This window comes from Sminthopsis crassicaudata, chromosome 2 (genome assembly GCF_048593235.1).
Source record: "Sminthopsis crassicaudata isolate SCR6 chromosome 2, ASM4859323v1, whole genome shotgun sequence".
NCBI classification, from domain to species: domain Eukaryota; kingdom Metazoa; phylum Chordata; class Mammalia; order Dasyuromorphia; family Dasyuridae; genus Sminthopsis; species Sminthopsis crassicaudata.
This window is the reverse complement of record NC_133618.1, coordinates 465090066-465110998: the sequence shown is the minus strand read 5'-3', so window position 1 is coordinate 465110998 and position 20933 is coordinate 465090066. Positions and strand designations below refer to the sequence as shown.

At 36.4% G+C, this 20933-nt stretch overlaps 2 protein-coding genes across 6 annotated transcripts in view; one reads left to right on the top strand and one right to left on the bottom strand.

The window, feature by feature from the left end:
* Nucleotides 1-16542, top strand: part of STRBP (spermatid perinuclear RNA binding protein) — a 179982-nt gene extending 163440 nt beyond the window's left edge. The window contains exon 18 of the mRNA XM_074293014.1: nucleotides 278-16542. Coding sequence (XP_074149115.1) covers nucleotides 278-294 — 17 coding nt within the window. The 3' untranslated portion in view covers nucleotides 295-16542. The remainder of the gene's footprint in view (nucleotides 1-277) is intronic.
* The window catches only part of RABGAP1 (RAB GTPase activating protein 1), a 195086-nt gene that overhangs the window by 10818 nt on the left and 163335 nt on the right, over nucleotides 1-20933 (bottom strand). For all 5 annotated transcript variants that reach the window (XM_074293000.1, XM_074293001.1, XM_074293002.1 and 2 more), the window contains 5 exons: nucleotides 17440-17481; nucleotides 16690-16818; nucleotides 7231-7323; nucleotides 6645-6755; nucleotides 1543-1647 (listed from right to left, as the gene is read on the bottom strand). In XM_074293000.1, the coding sequence (XP_074149101.1) occupies nucleotides 1543-1647; nucleotides 6645-6755; nucleotides 7231-7323; nucleotides 16690-16818; nucleotides 17440-17481 (480 nt within the window). The remainder of the gene's footprint in view (nucleotides 1-1542; nucleotides 1648-6644; nucleotides 6756-7230; nucleotides 7324-16689; nucleotides 16819-17439; nucleotides 17482-20933) is intronic.

The window sequence follows — 20933 nt, the reverse complement described above, 5'->3', positions numbered from 1 at the left end:
GAGAGTGTGTTTGTGGGTTGTAGGGAGGAGTTAGCAGAGAAAAGGAGACTGAAAATAAATGAAAGAGTGGACAGGTCAGAGGGGACAATCTGTTGAGAGGGAATGGGAAGGACTGGGATAATACAGAAAATCTAACTTAGCTTCAAGTTTTGGGCATGATCTACAATAGCTCATATATTGTCTTTCAGCCTTGCTCAGCTGTAAGCATCAAGGTCTAAGGGGTAGATAAAATAAGGCCAGTATTTAATTTCTTTCTCTCTCTTCCCTGAATTGTCAGGAGGTGTTAATAAATGAAGAAACGGCCAAGAATGAGGATGAATGGCAAAATATACTCACCCAGTTAACCAAAATATAACACCAGTAATGTTATGGTCCATCTGCCCAAGGGTCAACTCGGAAGAATTTTTCAAAATAAGTGAATTTTAACTTGTACATAAGGAGGTATATGCAAGATGGATTTTCCATGAGATGTATAATCTGAAAAGATGGAGCAGCCACAGAGGAAGAGGTAGGCTGAAGAAGTTGACAGAGTACTGTCTGTATACATGTGCATTTGTAAACACCTTAATAGAAGGCCTCAATATGTTTGGTGGACCCTCATCCCCATCCCCGCCCCTACTCAGGGGCTCCAAGAGGCTGTGAACAAGAGTCACACAAAAGAAGACACTGCTCTGCACTGCCGGTACAAGAGAGCCACATGAGAGTGATGGGTTCTCAGCCAAATCAACAAGAACCTTCACATCTCCCTTTCTGTGTATCTATCTCAAAGTCAGGAATGTTATTATTGGGAGGAACCTCAAACATCACTTAGGCCAAATTTCACGTATGAAAAAGACCCACAGAGGTGGGATGAGACTTCTAGAGTGAGGCTCCGAGTCTCCTGAAAACTCCTCGTCCACTGCTCCTGTCATTTTACATAAGCCTCTAGAGAAACAAACATTGCGCTCTAGTAATTCTTCTTTGCAAATGAAAGAATGGACACTGACCTACTATCTCCTTTCCAGTTTGAATTATTGAGGATCATTAGGCTTTCAGCAGTAAATAATAAATAGGGCCTTTGGAGAGAAACATAATCCAGCTGTCTCAGGTTTTCCTCGTGCCAACAGGAAAAACAGTACTTGCTCTGAATGATTTCTTTTTTGTCCTCAGTCACAATATGACAAAGTACAAACAACTGAGAGGAAGCTTAGAGTTTGATTTTTAAGGGTCAAAAAGATTTTGAAACAAGGAATGTTTAGAATATAGAATGTCAGAACTACAAATGACTTTGGAGAGTTCCCAGTCCCAATTCATTTCCCAGATGAGGCAGTCTGAAGCTAAGATTGGAGAAGTGACATAGCTATTAAAGTTCCATGGCTATAGCTACTATGTAACCCAGGTTGAACTTGAACTCAAGTCTCTTTTCCACAAATCCAGTACTCTCCCTGCTCTTCTCCCCCTCCCTTCCCCCCACTGCGCCCACATTCCTTTGCTTTCCAAGGGCAGAAAGGCTGGGAATGGAAGGAAAGGAGAAGAAGGTTAGGGTGTCAAGACCCCAGTCACCTGAGCAGACTCTTCTTCTAGCCGCCTTTTCTCTTCCTCTGCATCAATCAGCTTCTGTTTGGTCATCAGCAGCTCCTTATTCAGGGCATCTGCTTTTTCTTCTGCCTACAACACAGACATATTGCATTAGAGTTGTCAAAGAATCTTGTAAAGTTAGAGATGAAAAATCACCTTGTTCAACGCTCAATTTAAAGACAGGGAAATGGAAGCCAAGAAAGGAGAAGGAAATCTTTTGCTAAAGGTCACACAGCTGCTGAGTGGCAAGGCAGAGATGAGATCCTGGGCTTCCTGCTTCTGTGCAAAGTAGTTTTCATGAGAAAGCAGACCCATTCCTCCTGACTTCAACTTGTTCTGCTGACTTCTTTCACCTGATTATGAGAGGATCTGGAACTTTTCAGTTCCCACTCATTTTTCTGGGTGAAAACGTGTATCTTTTTACTTTAAGTCTTAATAGTCTGCTTGGAAAAAAAAAAATTCAGCTGACACTCAAAGGAGTCAATGAACAAGTTTTATAACATCAGAAAAAAAAATAACATGAGAAATTGAGCCTAAAAGATACAGACCTTCATCTATAAGGCTGAAAATAATTAAGTGTGTAAGATACTAAGGCTCCTTCCCTAACTAAACTTCAAATTCTACATGCACATTTTAGAAGGAGACAGAAAGTGTGAGTGACATCTTAATAGACTGGTAGGAATTCAACAGACACAGGAGAGGAGGAAGGGAATTAATTTGAGGCAAAAGAAACAGTAGCAAACATATGGATATGGGAAAGCAGACACACACACACACACACACACAGAGCAAGAAAGAGAAAGAGTATTTTTTAAGAGGTGGGGCAGAGAGTAGTTCTGTCTGGATGGAACATAAAATACATGGTGGAGAGCTGACAATATGAATATAGAAAAGGTCATATTGTGCCAGATTGTGGATTTTCATGTCAATAGCAAGCCACTAAAAATTATTTAAAAAGAGGAATTAATATGGTCAGCCATTTATGTATACATAATGAAGATTGGTCTAATAACAAATGGAAGGTCCATTTGATTGGGGAGAGACAAAGACTTATTGGTGAGTGTACTGCAAAAATTTAGCAGTAATGAAGAGAAGGTGCCAGATGCAAATTATATTATAGAGACACAAAAAAGAAGTGAATAGCTATGCATGAGAGATGAGAAAGAGGTAAGAACAGGGAAAACATCATAAGGTGCAAGCTATAAAGGGAAAAAGAAATGAAGAGTAACAATCAAGGAAATCTGCACTACAGAACCAATACTTCTCCTTTTTTTCACGTAAGAAATACTGAAAGCTATCTAATTTCATTATAAAATTTCTATAATTACCTGGACAACTGAAACCTACTTTCCTTTCCAATATTTAGAAAGCTTGCTCAGATAAAAGCACTACTGAATGTGAGAAGAAATCACATAAAAATAATCCTGACTTTTGGGAATATAAAACCTGGCAGCAATGAGCATTTTAAAATAAATGTCTAGACTTCTCTCTGGTGTTGAGCATTCCTAAAGTCAGACACCCACAGCATCCCACTGAAGTCAAAGTGCTGATGAGTAACGACTATACTAGAACCCTTGTTGGAAGGGAATGATCTCTTTCTCTTTTGGTAGCATGGCCATAAGTGTCCTTTCTAAATATCACAGTCAGATCTTGGTGAGTATATTCAAAGGATGCCAAAAAAAAAACCCCAAAACCCCAGAACAAACAAATCAGGATGCTAACTTAGAGAACTTCAACTAATGGCTGCCTTGAGAAACAGACAAACACACACCAAAACCTTCTTCAGATCAATGAGAATCATTTCCTCCCGTCCCAGTAACATAAATCAGTTTTTCCCTCAGAGAGGCAAGTATACATTGTTGGGACTGTATCAAAAAATGATGGCAGCTCTCAAGGATCAAAACAGAAAACTGAACAGATGCAGACTCATTACTGTCCCAAGGCTTTTAAGGATATTCAAGGAAAAAGCCCAATAGCAACAGATCAAATTTTTATAGTACTTAAGGGTTTACAAAATGCTTTCCTTACACTGGGCAGGCCTGATATATAGGTCCTTTTAGAGAGTAACCTGCTTAACAAATGACAGATATGAACCTAAGATATGAATCTGAATTTCTTTTTATTATATTCACAGTGCCTTTCCTCTTCAAGAAACCAATGGGAAAGAAATGACAAAAGAACTAGAAGATATTTTTACTAATGGGGGTAAAATTCTGTAATCCTTAGTATCAGCTAATCAGTTTTCTGTTTTTTGGAAGTGAGAGAATTGGGAGAAAAGGAGGAAAAGGAAACACTGAATGACAAGTGTACCAAGGAAACTAGGTCATCTTGTAAAAAGAACCTATCTAGTTTTCAAAGGCTTCTGAGATCCCATTGACTGAATTACGTGTAAGATGATGAGGAGCTGTTTCCCCTCTTAATATGAGGGGACTGCATTTTGGGGAATGTGCGTTATTGTCCTTTTAGTTATGCTTTAGACTTCAGGAAAAGCCACAGAATCAGTGTTGAGAAATTTCCTCCAGATTTTCAGTGCTCTTGATCTGAAGCAGCTGAAGAGGACATGGTACTGACAAAAGGAAACCTCCAAGTTCAGGCAGATGTTTCTCTCTCTGACTCACTAGTATGTCCTTGAGTCAGAAATGAATGACCATGCTGCTATAGTATTTTGGATATTTTAGGAATAATTTCTATTTCTAGTGCAATCTTACATAAAAATCAATTAATACCAACTTTTCTAACCTTTGAATGCTGATTCTTTAACTTTGATGTTACGAACCAGCCAATTAACTAATCTCTCTGGGCTTAAGTTTCTTCATATTTAAAATGAGTATAACAGTCCTTATTACTATACTGCCTGGTAAAACTGGTTTCTGTAGGTAATGCTGCAGATTGCAACTTATCCTGTGTGCTTATAACTTTAAAGTCTTATGCTATAACTGCAATACTGTCATGCACTGCTGAGATCATAGATGTGTTGTAGTACTGTTAATTTGCAGGTTAACTCTGCAGGTGGGATGCTAGGAACAGAAAATCAGATTTTTTTTTTGGTGCTGGTTTATTGCTTTGATTATTTCCTTTTTATAGAAGTGGAAGGAAAAGTTTGAAAATCATTACCCAAGAGTAATATTGCCCTTTTGGCAATAAAACACTTCTTTGGCACAGAAGTCAAGAACAAAGTCCTTGATCCACTTTTAAACTTATGGGTCGGTAATATTACCATTAGACTGTAGATTTCTGGCCAAGAGACAATGGTTCAAGCTATATCCAGCTGGAATCAAATGATAAAATGCTTATATCTAAGAGGCAAAGCCAATTCACTCACAGATAGAACTTAGTTCTATCTACTTGTGGAACATTTTCCTTCAACCTGATTATTAATAATAATTAGCAGTACACATAATCTGCTTTGGGATTTCAAGTGTGGGATATAGTGGGAAAAGCTCTAGTCTAGGAGTCAGAGGACCCTGCCATTATTCTTATTGTCTGCATGATCCTGGGAAAAATTACCTCACATATCTGAATCTCCATTTCTTCATGCAAAGTAAGAGTAAAAATGAGGAACCAAAAGGGGCAAAAGTATTTTATAAACCTGGATAAATCTAACCTTCCCCATATACACAGAGGAGGACATAGGCTGTGCTTCCTGGCCTCCTTAATTACACAACATAACACTCTGCTAACCTGTTACCCCCTCACACCACTCACTAGGCCACACAGAAGTCCAAGAAACGTTTTCCCTTCCTGGGGTATGAGGTTCAAGATCATCATATTGGGAATTAGCCCAAACAGCCACAACTTCAAACTAGGGGGAACCATCCTCAAATATGAAGCAACATCCTGGAGTCTGATAACATTGAAAATCCTGTTTTGAAAGAATTGAGGAAAACTCAGCCTTTAAAACACAATTTCTTTCTCCCTGGTTCTATGCAGATGCTTGCTTCAAGCTTCTAACACGACAAAATAACCACAAGCAGGAGCTGCTATCTAAGGGCCTCCAACTATGTACAAAGAACAAGTTTCCCCAGGCCTCTTTCCTTGAAGCTCCAGGTGGCTGGGTCCACTTTGAGTATAAAAGTAATTCTGGAAACATAATTTTAAACTATATCTACAATCATAAAAGCTGCGATTTTTCCAGAGAAGTTTTTGCTAAATGTGGACCACCACAGAGCCAGAAGTGCTACCCCTGGATGATGTTCTAAAATCGGGGGGAGGAAAAAGGTAGAGTCTATAACTTGTCAACAGAAACTACTAAAGCAAATTTCAAACTGGCAGGGAGGGAACTTGGCTACAGTTCTATTAGAAGTCCTTATTTAATCATTATATAGTAGGCAGGATAAACAGTGAGCTAAACATTTTTTATACCAAGAAGCCACCAGTGTGAAAGGGATTCAGGAGATGACTGCGATTACTAATTCAAACTCAGACTCTGTGCTAGTGCTGATGTGATCTCCCTGCTTTGGTAGGATCTGGCAAGGTGTAAAGCTTTGAGTGGATTTGGAATGGACTATATGTCTGTCAGTCATCCACGGATTATCATAGACAAATGGTGGCTTGAGACAGAAGGCTGGTTCAGCAGATGACTTTATTCATATTAACTCATGAAAATTATGTAAAAAAGGTGTGGAGGTATTATGATATACAGTAACAGAAGAAGCATTGATGCCAATGAAATAAATCAATCTTTTTAAGTACTGACAAATTTTATTGGTTATAAAGTATGAAACCAAAAAACAATACATAAAAAAAAAAATCAAAGGATAGGCAGCAAGATTAGGTATGTAGAACTGATTGTATGTAAAGTATGTGGATGGGATGAACTTAAATTCCAAAGAGATATATGTATCCTGGGAATAAATAAGATAATATTTTCAGAACTGAGCTAGGAGCAAGAATTTAACAAGATGAGTAGAAAAATGGTTATAATTTCTACTAAGAAGTCATTCAAGGATTTAGATGATTTAAGAAAAAAAAGCCTAGAAATTAAATATACCAATAAGCCTTTTAATATATACTATATATTTAACTATACACACACACACATAATATATATATATGCACACACACACATAACTTTGGGTCAGACTTACATTATCTAGGTCCTTACGCAGTGCAATCTTGCTGGTTACTAGCTCATGGGCCAGATCATCATTTTCTTGTTCCAATCTCATGTTAGCTTCTTGAAGGCGTCTGTTTTCCCGCTAGGAGGCAAGGAGGCATGAACATGCAAATGACAGAAAGAAAAAGTTCCTCACAAATTGTCCAATGTTGGGAAAACCACTACAACATTTCATAAGTAAAGATTCATTTCTGGGAGTCCTATCAGAAACCTGCCTTATCCTGGATTGATTCCTCCTAAAGACTAGAACTACTTCCTTTTCCAATTTTCTACTTGCAAAAAGAAATATTTAATTAAATCAGGTGATCTTGGTCAAATGGTTACTTATTATTACTTAACTGTGACAGGAATGTAAGATTCTCGACTGTTGGCTCATTTATTTGCTTTGCTAAATAAATTCTTGAAAGCTTAATCTGAAACCTAAACCTAAAAACAGTGAACTCTATAAATAATGCTAGTCATGATTTGAAAGAAAAAACAGGCACAATTTTATAAAACAAAATACATAAAGTATGGCAACTGGATCAGATTTGACATTGAATTTCTCAGGATAATACCTCAAATCGTTCAATAGGGTCTTCCTGCTGAGCCTGCTGCTCCCTCATAGTATGATATTCTTTTTCATACTTTTTCAACTTCTTCTGGCTAATCTATGAGAGATGAAAGGACAAATGCACAGATATATCAGAAAATAACAAGTACAAAGTTCTTACAAAATTTTTCTTGTACAAGCTTTTTTTAAAGTACAAGCTTAATTCAAGTCCACAATTAGACATAACAGCCCTAAACTACCATCATCTTAAGCAATATTTCTTAAAATGTAGTGACCAGGACAAAGGAAATAAGAGTCTTGCTCTCTTCTGTCCTGGTCATATCTGGAATATTATCTCCCAATTCTTTCAGGGGCTTTATTTTGGCAGGGGCACTGTCAAACTATAGTAGGTCCAAAGGAAGGTAATGAGGATAATTAGACATTTGAAGTTTATGCTACAAGAAAACTGATGGAAAGAATTGGGAAAGTTTGTCTTGGAGTCAGTCAACACATCAAATAACCATTTATTAAGCTCTTATGAGCCAGGACTGGTGAAGGAATTGGCAAACTATTCCATCATCTTGTCAAGAAAACCTCATGGACAATGTAGTCCATGGATCATGAAGAGTCAAACACAATTAAACAACAATATGAGCCAGGGACTTCACTAACACTGAAGGCAAAAAAACTTGCCCTCAAGAAGCTGACATTCTAATGAAGGAAACAACATGCAAACAACTGCATACCTACTACACACATACATATGTATACACATAAACAAACATATATGTAATATATATATCTGAATATATTACAATACAATATATTACATATATACATGGTAAAGTAGATATAGTCTTGGGGGAAAGGCACTAGCATTAAGGAAGACTAGAAAAGGCTTCTTGTAGAAATGGGGATTTTAGACGGGACTTAAGAGAAGTGGTTGTCTGGAGGCAGGAGATTTAGCTGGTGAAAAGGCACAGAGCTGGAAAATGGGATATATTATGCAAGGAACAGCATCTTTGTATCATGTAATGCAGAGGAAAAATAAAAAGTAAAATATTAGAAGACTGGAAAGGTAGGAGAGGAAGAGGTTGGAAAGCTTTAAAAGTCACATAGAGGATTTTAAATATGGGATCCTGGAGGTAATAAGAAATCACAGCAGTTTACTGAATGGGGGAGAGAGGAGAATGGTAAGGAGGAGAATGATCAGATGTGACCTTTAGGAAGTTCATTTGGGTAGCAGAGTGGATGATGGACTGGAATGGGGAGAGACATGAGGAAGAGAGACCAATAGTATTACTATAGTTTAGATCTGAGGTGATGAGCAATAGGTAAAAGTTTTAGAAGGAAAATTTTTCATCAGTATAAAACTTCCTCCAATAGTATAATGGATACTCCAGAATGTTCCACAATACTGAAAGTCTTTAAGAGGAGCCTGGATGACTACTTGTTAGATATGCTGGAAAATATATTGCAGTTATTTGCATGGAGAAGGTAATTAAACCCATGGGAGCTGGAGAGTCATCAAATCAAAGTATATAGGGAGCCTTGGGAACGCCCAGTTAAGGAATGGCTAGTACAAAGTCATGCAACAGATAAAACAATTAGGTTAGCTCTTTTGAATTTCTATATTAATTACATATCATAAAATTTAGTGCTTGATTTGTTTCATAAATCATCCCATGATTCACAGTAGATATTTGATTTAGATATAATAAGGTATAGTGTAATGGAATCAATTTCCAACTTGGAGCTGGTAGTCTCTGGGTTACAATCCTTGTTCTGTTAGGAACTATCCTTGTGGCTTTACTGTTAGGAGCTTCAATTTCCTCCTCTATTAAATGGGAGATTCTCTCTCTTACCTGGCTATCATAGGAAAACTGCTTTGTCAATAGTAAAATGCTATAGAAATGTGAAGTAGTGCCTGGAGTGCTAACATTCTATATGCTCCCCTCCTCCAATGCTACTGCCATCTAAACCTGCCTCAATTAGGACTTCTATTAACGGAGTCTTGGACTCTGCCCAAGGGGTGTCAGCCAAGAAAAGCACATTTATTTGGTTCTTAGCTGTAGGAAGACACCCATTAAACACTTCTGGGGAGGCCACAAGGCTTAAGGCAGAGGTCAGATTTAAACCCTGATCTACTGTGGTTTAAGACCAATGTCTGAGTATTTATTGAGTTTTGAAATGATACTCAGAGAAAGCACCTATATAAAACACTTGTATAGTTGGTAAATGGATAAACAATCCTAACAGATCAATATGGAAGAATGGAAAATAAATGCAAACAAATTAGAACTGTGGCCAGAAAGCAGTCCTTGCTGTATCTTGCAAGATGTTATGTGTGGAGGGAAACCTGCGATAAGGCTCCCTCTAGTGAGAAGCATGCAGCAATGAATTCACTATGTCCAATGTGATCTTCTAAGCTTCCTTAGCTTACACATCTAAAACTGAAAAATTACAAAATCTCAGAGCAGTACGATACTTCAGACTTCATCTATTTCAAACTGTCCCTGTGACTTTCTACAACATGTCAGACAAGTATATAGTCTCTCCTTGAAGTCCTCTGGTGAAGGAGAACTCACTATAACTCAGAAAGGTACTTGTTTTGTTCTACTTTTGGATGATCTTTGATTAGAAAGTTTTAGATAAGTCAAAACTAGTAATTACCACCACTGGTTCTAGTTCTATATTCTAATACTTCAGGACCCATGAAACAGCACTGTTATTTAAGTCCCATCTAACTTAAGTTAGTGAAAACTTCTCATTTTCAATACTACATAAAAAGTCACCCAACTTTTCACATATTTCTTAATTATACTTCTAAAGAGAACACTAGCTATAAGTCAGACATTTCTCACAATAATTACATCTTTTCTTTCCCCCCATTATTTTACTAATTAAGAAGATTGGAACATGACTTCTCAGGCTCCTCTATACTTATGCTAAGACTACACTTGTTCTGCTGGACAGCAGATCTTAGACGCTGAGTCAGTCTAGGGAATCTGGAAAAAAGTTATAGTTCTTCATCATAATAGTATGATCCCAGTGAACTAGACAGTTAAAGTAAATATATGGATGAAGGGGTTAGGTACAACTAGCAAATTCTAAAAATTTATTTTTCATTTTTCCTCTTTAAATTACCTTTTGAATTTCAGAAATCAGATCCCTAAAATGGTCATCTTGCTGACAGTAATCTGGAGACTGATGTTAAATGGAGAGGATTTTGGGAAAGGATAGCATGGGGTTCAATTGTGCCTTGTGAATGAATAAGGATGGAAGAGAGTCCAAAGAGGAAAGTCCAAAGAGCACTAGACTTACATCCAGGAAGAACCCAAATGCAAATCCAATATCAAACAATTATTAGCTATGGGACCCTTAACAAATTATTCAGCATGTTTGCCTCAATTTTCTTATCTGTAAAACAAAACAACAGTACTTGCCTCAGCGTTTTTGAGAGACTAACATGAGATTATTATTTAAAAAGGGTTTTGTAAATGTCAAACCTTAAAGTGCTTTATAAATGCTTTTATTATTACTCTTATTTTTTCTCCTTCCCTTTTCCTCCCCACATTTCTATCTAATCCTGGAAAGTGAATGGCCTACTCTCAACATGACATGATAACCAAGAAAGCAAACATGATTTGGGATTGCCTTAGTAAAAGCACAGGGCAAATAGGAGATAAGGTGGAGAGAATTTCAGGACTAGATTCTGGAGGACTTGTCTTCTTGAATTAAAATCTGGTTTCAAATACTTACTAGCTATGGGACCCTGGACAAGATACTTAATAACCCTTTTTGCCTCAGTGTCCTCATCTATAAAATGAACTGCAGAAGGAAAGGGCAAATGGAGTCCCAAAGAGTTGGACATGACTGAATTGAAACCACCAACCACCAAAGTAAAAGCATCCTCTGTAGAATAATGAAGATAAGGAACAATAATGGCCATTGATCTGGAGGAAAATTAGTAGTGTGGGGAGGGGAGTGGATTTAGGGGATAAACAAACTAAGGTCAAGCTAATAATAAAGCTAAAATTTCTACAGCACTTTGATGTTTACCGAATGATTTATATACATTACCTTATTTTAATTTCATCAACAAAGATAATGTGAGACAGATATTAAAAGCATGATTTCCATTTTACAGATGAAACTGGGGCTCAGAGAAGTCAAATGTTTTGCTCCTGTTCACCAAGCTAATAAGCACCACAGCTGGAATCTGAAAACTGGGTTTCTCCTGACTCAAGGGATTTTTCCACTATACTATACTTGTGTTCCTGGAAGGATTTTTGATGGTAGCTGGTGAACTGCAGATTGGTATGGCCTGCTCAGCTAGCTTTCTCCAGTCAGCCTGATCTTTGGAGGGGATTTGGTTTCAGTAGAGATAATGCAGGAGGACAGGCCAGCTACCACAAGGCTGATGAAGATGGAAATGAATCTCTCTTTTCTTGGCTCCAAGAGCTTGAGCTCCTGCCTCCAGTCTTCTTCTCTTGTCTGGCTCTGCGTCCTAGCTTATATGCCCTACACTGAGTGTAAACCAATCATTATATCACTAGGAAACCATTATTTGTTGTAAGATTAAATCAATCATACCGAACCATGCTAAACGAGATAACCATTGTCTCATCAATTCCACTGACTTAACACTTTGTAAGAATCCTTGTTTCAGAGTTTTGGCCCATAACAGATTTTTAAACTTGGAAGGGAGCTTAGAGATCAGTCACCAATGCCTTTATTTTAAAGATGAGTTAACTGAGGCCCAAAGAAGTTCAATGAAGTGTATACGTTCACAGAGGTAAAGAAGTGGCGATACTGACAGTCAAACTGGGAGGACTGTCAGAATGAATGTGCTGCTGGGAAGGAGTGTGAGCGCCAAATGGAATTATTCCTAGGGGAAAGGGGCTTTCTCAGGAGATGAGACAGACAGTTGCTTGCTGGAGTGATAAAATGAACTATGTTCTAAAGCTCCTAAAGATCCATGGAAGGATCCCAAGAGCATGGATTCTGGAACACTCTCATGTACTTTTCTTTAGAAAGCACTTCCTCCTCCCTCCTTTGTACACTCCTGTGTACTTTGTACTGGTATATAAAGCCTTTGTTGGGTCCTAGTGTTTCTGATCCTCACAGAACTAATCAATGAAAAAGCTCTTTTAAGGGCTAGAATCATGTCTAATTCCTATTGCCCTGCATGGAACAGGTGACTATTTGCACAAAGAAGACTGCTTCCTTCTATGAGAAGCTGAAATATTGATCACTCACTCACACATGTTTAAATCTGACACCAGATTCTTTTCTGCTCAAAAGTACATATACATAAAAAGAAAAAGAAAAAGATTTTTTTTACAACATGATCCATAACTTAGACACACACCATTTTAACCACAAAGAAAGGGGTGGTATGCCCAAGACCCGTTTAGGATTTTGGCAGCCAGCCAGCCACAATGTCTTTGCCCCAGACTTCCTCTTTGGTTACCCTCTTGTTAGTTTTTTCAAGGGTGACTCAGGAAAACTATACATGCCTGTGTCCTATCAATTATTCTCTTCACATTCAGAAGGGAAAAATCAAGCCAGGATTAGTCAGATTGCTACTGGGGAAAGAGCAAGATTTGGGGTCAGGAGATCTGGATTCAAAACCTGATTCCAAAATTTACTATATATTTGACTCTGGACATATGATATAATCATCCTAAGACTCCATTTCCTTTTCTCTTAAAAGGAACTAATGATACTTATACTATTATATTTTACAAACTTTTCATAAGGAATGCATTTTGTAAGACTCTTTAAATGTTACCATAGATATTGTATTTAATTTCCAAGTTTGGTATGCTGTGATAACGAAGATTTCTTGAAATATATTGTTTCAAGACTTCAATATGAAATCACTTAGATCAAGAAGTCTCAATGACCATAAGTATATTAACAATGACAAACAACCTCTGTATGTTCACTGTCCTGATTCATCCTGATCCTTAACAAACATGTAAATGATCAGGATTCCCTGATTACCAACTGAAGTCCTAACTCAATTTCTGGTCCTATATTGTAAACTACCCTACCTCAGCCTGGTATTAATAAATGACCCAAGGAATTTTGTCCCATCACTTCTTGGTCTGAGAAGGAATACCCTTTCTTCTCTTAACATGTTCTCAAAAAAGCTCATCTTTATGGTATAAAACTTCCCTGCTGACACTACGCTCCATGTATCAGATCCTACACCAAGTCTTTCCCTTCCTGGATTTGTGTGTGTGTTGCATAATCTCTCTTGTGTTGCTATATAGTGTGGATAATTTATTTTTTGTCTGCTTGCTATGCCACAGAATAACATTCATCTTGTACATGTCTCCCGCATACCAAATTTCCTATAAATTCTTGAACACAGGTTTCTTGCTTTAACCTGAGCCATGAGGTCAAATATGACAAATGGTCACTTAGAAAACTTTAATAACTCCATTAACTACTGACTAAAGGTTAAACAGTTTATCTCAAATTCAAGGTCTTTCAAGATTTGATCCCAATTTAAATTTTTTTTTTTCTCTCTCAAAGATTAGATGTTTAAGTCTCTTTCAAGTTGTATGATCCTAGGATATGCGTATGGAGAACAACTTACTGCTTTAAGGTTTTTGGGAGTCAAGAGAGCAAAAATATTATCAGAATTTTTACTTCATTTCAGTGATAAGATAAAGATGAAAATTCATATATTTCATTCTCTCCTTCCCCAAGTACCCTGGGAATGTTGCAATTTTCTTCTGAGAGCAATATGGAATAGTATAGGGAAAAGAACATTTGGGAAAGAAAGACCTGTCCAAGGCCTATCAATCACTACCTTTGTGATTTGGGGCCAGTCATTTAATCTTGCTGAACCTCAATTTCCTCGTCTGCAAACTGGGGGATACTGTTACCTATAGAACTGTGCCTAATGCACAGATTTGTTGTAAGAATCACATAAGAAAATGCACCTAAAGGGCTTTGAAACCATAAAGCACTTTATAAATTGTAGCTATTATTACATAACAATAATTATGATGATAACTTCTAGCCTTTTATAAGAAGTCTATCAATATAATTCTAGTCACTTGAGAAAATCTATCCAGGATAGGAATGATTCCTTAAACCATATTTTCCTATCGAAGAACAACTGACTTGTGGGGCCAGGGTGTTGGAATCAATGTAATAAACAACCACATGATTGCCAACATTATCCTAAAATTTTTTGGTATTAAATGTAGCTAATAAAATGTCCTGTAATCACAATTAATAAATAAAGAATGTTTTACATTTTTATATTGCTTTCACCAAAGCATTCTGGATGTGATTTTATCTTTCATCTCCATTTTAGAAGATTCTCATCAGGGAAATGGCTTGTAGGAGGTAGTGGCAGAAAGAAAGCTTTCTGACTCTAAGATTAGTGTTGAATCCTAAAATTATACTATATACCACGTACCTAAAAATCTAAAGATTTGGTTTTTTTACATGAAATTTCACTCATCAATTTCCTGGTTGAACTGATTTCTCTGCTTTTACTTTCATCTGTCTGACCTTTTATTCTCAGGTTCTTTTCACCTTAGCAAGGATGTTTGGTCTCACAGGGTTTTGTATCCAGGTCCACTTTGTTTCTCTAAATATATATAGATCCAGCTTCAATTTCTCCTGAATTCCACCTGCATTGCAAGCTACCTGTTGGACACTGTCTCCTGGGTGTCAGTAATTTAAATTCAACATACCTAAGATGGAATTCTTCTTCTCCCTGCTGATAGTATTGCCACTTTTCCAGTTACTCAGATTATTAATTTCAGAGTCATCTTCAACTCTTCTTCCTCCTTTATTCCTCACCACATCCAGTAAGTTGCCAATGATCTTTCCCCAATATCTGTCATATCCTTTCTTGTCTATCCCATGGCTACCACATTAGCTAGGGCCCTCACTGTCACCAGAACTATTGTGACAATCTCCTAACTGGTTTTCTTTCTTCTATTTTCTCCCTTCTCCAAAGTATCCTCTATACAATCATTCCCATGCTCAAAATACTACAATGGCTCCTCACTGTTTAAGAGAAAATATAAAACCCTCAATCTGGCATTTTAAGATTTTCACAATTTGGCTCCTACTTCCCTTTTCATTCTTATTTCATACAACTCCCCATTAATTAAATGTATGTTCCAGACAACCTATCTTAGATCTCCAACCTTGCCTTTCTCTGTGCATTTGGGTGAGCTGTTCCCCATGTTTAGCTGTACTTCATCCTCATCTTTAAGGCTTCGTTCAGATGCTGCCTCCTCCTGACCCCTTTCCCTCTTTTCCTCCATTTTCTGATGCCATACTAATTTTCATGATGCATCTTCTAACTTTTTAAGGGCAGGAAATGTTTCCTTTTTTTGAGTCTGTGTAACCCTGGTGTGAGGCATATTATTTCCGACTTAGAAAGTGTTGAATAAATATTTACTGATCACATTTGTTTAGTTTTCATAATACAAGTCAGTTTCACAGAGGATCCTAACATTTGATGTTGTCTCAATGAAAATGAAAACTAAAACAAAGTTCACCTGACATTTTCCCCATCCATACAGTAAGTCTTTCAAAGCAATAAGTACTTCTAATTGTATATCTTCAACTACTTATTTGCCCTAATGCATGTCTAACTCACCCAACTCACCTAACTCCGCAAGAATTAAATCCAAATCCCACAATAGTGATGCAGACAACCTTCCATTTGGATTCCTTTTAGAAACTAAGACAATTATAGGGTTTTAAATTCATAGTATTCAAAATTGCAATTCCATTGATTTCTCTCTCTCTCTCTCTTTTATTTCTTTTCAGAGAGATAAAAAAAGAGAGCATTTTAAGTTATGCTGCTTGGTCTTCTCCTGTCTATAAACTCTCATAAATAATTCGCTTGTACTACTTCTGTTATATATCTATTTTTTATTATATAACCAAACACACTTCTCTTATTCTTCTTGTACAAGATTTTAAGTGCCTCGAGGTAAGGAAACATTTTCATTTTCCACTGACATCTCCCCAATAGTTAGCACAGAATGTGGCTCAGAACAGGAGCTCAATAAATGTTTGATGAAGCTGGAAATGGAACCCCTTCTATGCCATATCTGCAAAATGGGTATAGTAATTTTCTGCACAGAGATATTGTGAAAACTGAATAAGTTAAGAACATGAAAACAATCTGAAAAACATTCAAATGTTACACAAATGCTTAGGAGAGATGAATAGAGGACCTTGATTTTGCTACTTATATGACTTTGGGAAAGTCAGAAACTCTGGGTTTTAGTTTTCTCAGCTGTTAAAAAAAAAAAAAAAAGATGGTGTTGAATAAGACAACTCTCAGGATCTTGTGCAACTCTAAATACTATGACACCATTATTGTATGTTCATCAACAATGTGATCCCTTAGAAGACTGACATGGAAAGTGAAACCTAGCACAGAAAAAGGGAAAGGAAAACTTAAAATATATTAATGACTATTTACCTTCATATTGCAAGCTAATTCCATTAGTTTTTTTGCATTTTCTTCAGAGCGATATCGCTTAGGAAGCTGAACTCGAAAGAACTTTAAAGCGCCTTCAAAATCAGTCAGCAGCAGGTCATCCTTGGAAGTCTTCAAAAAGAAGGCAAGAAAATAGATGCAGACATAGAAAAATAATTTGCATGAAAAATGTACAAGCAACATTTGAATAAACCTAAAGACAGTGACTACACTTAGTGTTTTACTCTTTCTTAATCTTTGCTTGAGTAATCATTACCTAATCCTGGAATATCCTCCTTTCTCCTTGGCTATCAAATTTCTACCCATCCCTCAAAGTTTAACTCAAATGCTACTTCCTCCATGAAACTTCTTGGCTACTGATACCACCCAAACTCCATCTTCCTTGCCTCCTCTATCAGAATGCATTTGGTTTTATACCTAACAAATAACATAATTATCACTCATATCTCTCTACTATAGGATAAAGTTTACGAGACAAATCTCATATTTTTCCAGTGCTAAGTATAAAGGTTTACACTGAGTATTTTATTTAATAAAGGTCTGTCAAAAAAGGCCTCTTTAAGTATTTATTCAAAATTCATTTTTCTATTTAGGGCATTGCAGCATCAACATGGAAAAGCTACACTGGGATAACAGTGAGAGGTAGCTGTTAAAACTTTGCTTTAAGATAAGACTAATTGCTATAAACTATACAGAACATGGATAAAATAAAAATTTGACAGAAAGTCTTACCTTTAATAAACCAAGGGCAACATTAAAAATAACACTTATTCCCTAAAGAAGAAAGATAAAATGAACAATTTTAGTATTTGAGTCTGGTTATTATATTTACTTCATATAAACTTAAATTTTGTTTAGAAAAATGATCTCTAATGTTCTTTCTATCTCTAAATTCTAGGAACTAAAGAACAGAATCTTTGGGGAAAGAATAGGATGAATGCTTTGTGCTGACAATCCATCTGAACTGTTGTAATCTCATATTTTCCTGAGAAAGTATGTCTCTCATATGATTTCCTAAAGCTGATTTTCTAAATGGAACCACATGATCAAAAATAAAAATTTTATAGACTCTATTTGTAATGTTGTGAAGCATGTCAAAACTTATTGATATATTGCAAAGACTTTAATGCTCTGTTGGCAATGCGTGTCACAAATGAGGCAACTATCCAAACAACCCATGTATCCTTTCTTATCCTCATGAACTGCAAACATAGCATTTTTGAGCTAAAAGAGTTCAACTAAAGAGGAATCCCCCTTATAATATCACTGACAAGTGGCCAGCTACCCTCTGCTGTAAGACCTTCAAGACTTGGGAAACTACTACCTTCTGGCAACTCATTGTACCTGTGAACAGCTAGAATTGAAAAGTAATGAGGTATCTCTCTTACCTAGTATTCCTTGTTCTCTTCTGTGGGGCTAATGGGAATAAGGGCTCAGTGGAAGAGGTTTTTAGTGTATTGTCTTCCAGGAAATATGAAGCAACTTCTTGGCTTCTAATTGTAATAACTAGAACTTATTGTGGTGGTTGGTGTCATATGATATTTTTACCATAAAGGATGCTTATTATGAGGACTCATTATTTGGACAAGACTATGATGTGAAAATAAGATATTAAAAAATCAGGGAAGTAAAAGTGTTATATATATACATATACATATTTATATATGTATATATATATATATATATATATAAAATCGACATTTCCATAACCTATGCCAGTTTTTATAAAGACTTGTCTGTCCTCCTAAGTCTTTCAAGTGAACATCTCATGATGTTACAGAACAGCAAACAGAGCATCAGAAAGGGAAAATAATTCACTTTTGTAGGAGGATCTGTATATTTTCCAATAAAGTAAACTAAGATCAAGAGCGGGGAAATGACTCACCCAAGGAGCACCAAACTGGGATTGAAATTCAGATCTTTTCATTACAAGTTCAATGGTCATTCTAATTAGATCCTTCCAATTAGATCCACTTTTAAACTTATATATATATGAAGAAAGGAGAAGAAAAGTTTTATATATATATATATATATATATATATATATATATATATATATATATATTTATTTATTTTTTTTTTTTAAACTTTTCTTCTCCTTTCTTCTTATTATCCTCTTTCCTATATCTACCTCCCCTTCCCTGCCTACTGAATGGCTTTGTTCCATTCCCTGTTTGACTGCAACAGGAAAACAGACAAATTTATGTGGATCACTGAACCAGAGAAACCAGGAAATTCCTTTGCTTCTGCTTCAACTTATCTCTATAGCAGCAATTCTTAAACTTTTCTCACTCATCTTCTTTTTATCTGAGAAATTTTTATGTGACTCTGGGTAGACAGTTATATAAAATATGTATACAAATCAAACATTCACTGATAAATCATCAAGAAATTCATTTTAAAACAACTCTTTGGTATACTGTAATTTTGTCATTTACTAAAGATGAAAGCAAATTTGCAAACTAATGAAATGGGTGTGCTTATTTATTTTTACATAAAGAATGAAATCTTGAAAATGTGGAAACATGTATAGAAGAATTGTACATGTTTAACTTATATTGGATTACTTACTGTCTAGGGGAAGGAGGTGGGGGAAGGAGGGAGAAAATTTTGGAATACCAGATTTTGAAAGGATAAATGTTGAAAACTATGCATGCTACTATTATTAAATTTTTAAAAATGAAAAAAATAAGAATTAAATCTTGGCAGACTATCTGATCCTGCAGGACATACAGCATTCATAAAAACCTTTTACTGTTTCCAAATTTTTCATGACTCCCACATTGTTACTCCACCCTATTATGGGTTTGCTTTGTTCTATACCAAGAACACCTACAATTTTCTTTACTTTGCTGATTACCTACCTATATTCTAAAAGGCTATTCCATGAAACTTTTACTGATTCTTCTTCCCCACACATCCTATCTAGACATGACTTCTCCCTCATCTAAACTCACAAGATTTTATAATCATTTTTTTTAATATTTATACATTCTAATTTACATTTCATTTATTTATGACTATGTCAATTTCTACCCCTTCACACACTGAATTGTAAACTCCTTGCTGATATGAAATAAATTTTATTTTCTTTGTCTTCCTCAGGGATCTAGCAGAATACAAAGTATAAGGCAGCCTGAGAACTTGGATTTGAATTTTGGCTTTTTCTATGTGATCTTGGGGAAAATTGACACCGTAGCTTAGAGCTCCCTCTTTCCCCCTCCTCATCCCATATCATTCAGATATTTTCCCTATCTTCTCCTTCATCATGCACTTCTTGTCAAAGCAAACTTCTCTACACTTAGTCTTGATTCCATTACATTTTGTAATCTCCAGCTGTTTTTTCTATCATCTCCATTCTGTCATCAATCTTTAATCTCTCTGTTTCTACTGACTTTTTCTTAAACACACCTATATCTTTATCTACTAGGCTGCTTCCCTGTCTAAAAATGCACTTACATCCCACCATCCATCCTGTTATCAGCATCCCAATGCTCATCATTGTTCTATGTCTTTTCTCCTTTTCATGCCCAAACTTCTTGAGAAAGTCAACTACAAGCCTCCCCACCCTTCCCTTTCTTTCCTCTGCTACCTATTTATCCTGTTCTCTGCCCATTTGATTTTAATTCCTCAAAAGTCAGGCTTCCAGCCTCATCATTCAATTAAACCTGCTCTAACATTACCAGTGTTCTCTTAATGGTCAAATCCAATGATCTTTTCTTCTCTTCTCCCACTATACTACTGCATTTGGTGATATCCTTAGTTCCCAAGGATTAAATTATAATCTCTATGTCAGGGATTGTCAGATTGATTTATTTAGTTCTAAACTCTCTCATTATCTCCAATCTTGTATTACCCTTTTCATTATTGGACATGTTAAATTGAATCTTAAATTCAAAATATCCAAAAGAGAACTCTAAACCCTCCCTTCTTAAATACTCTCACTCATGCTTGTAACATAGGTGTCATCCTCCATAACTCGATCCACACTTGTTCCAAATATCAAATCTGTCCCTTCTCTTGACTATGTCCCTTCTCACCTCTGATAAACTATCAAAATGGCAAAGGCCTTTGTTACCTCAATCCTGCACACTGTGGGAGCCTGCTAGTTAGTTCTCCTGCTCCCAGGGTGCAGCCCATTCTCTGGGCAGTCCCTTCTGTGCCTAGCTCATGTGACTTACCTGCTCAATAATCTCCACTGGGTCCCTTCATCTTCCACCCAGCTG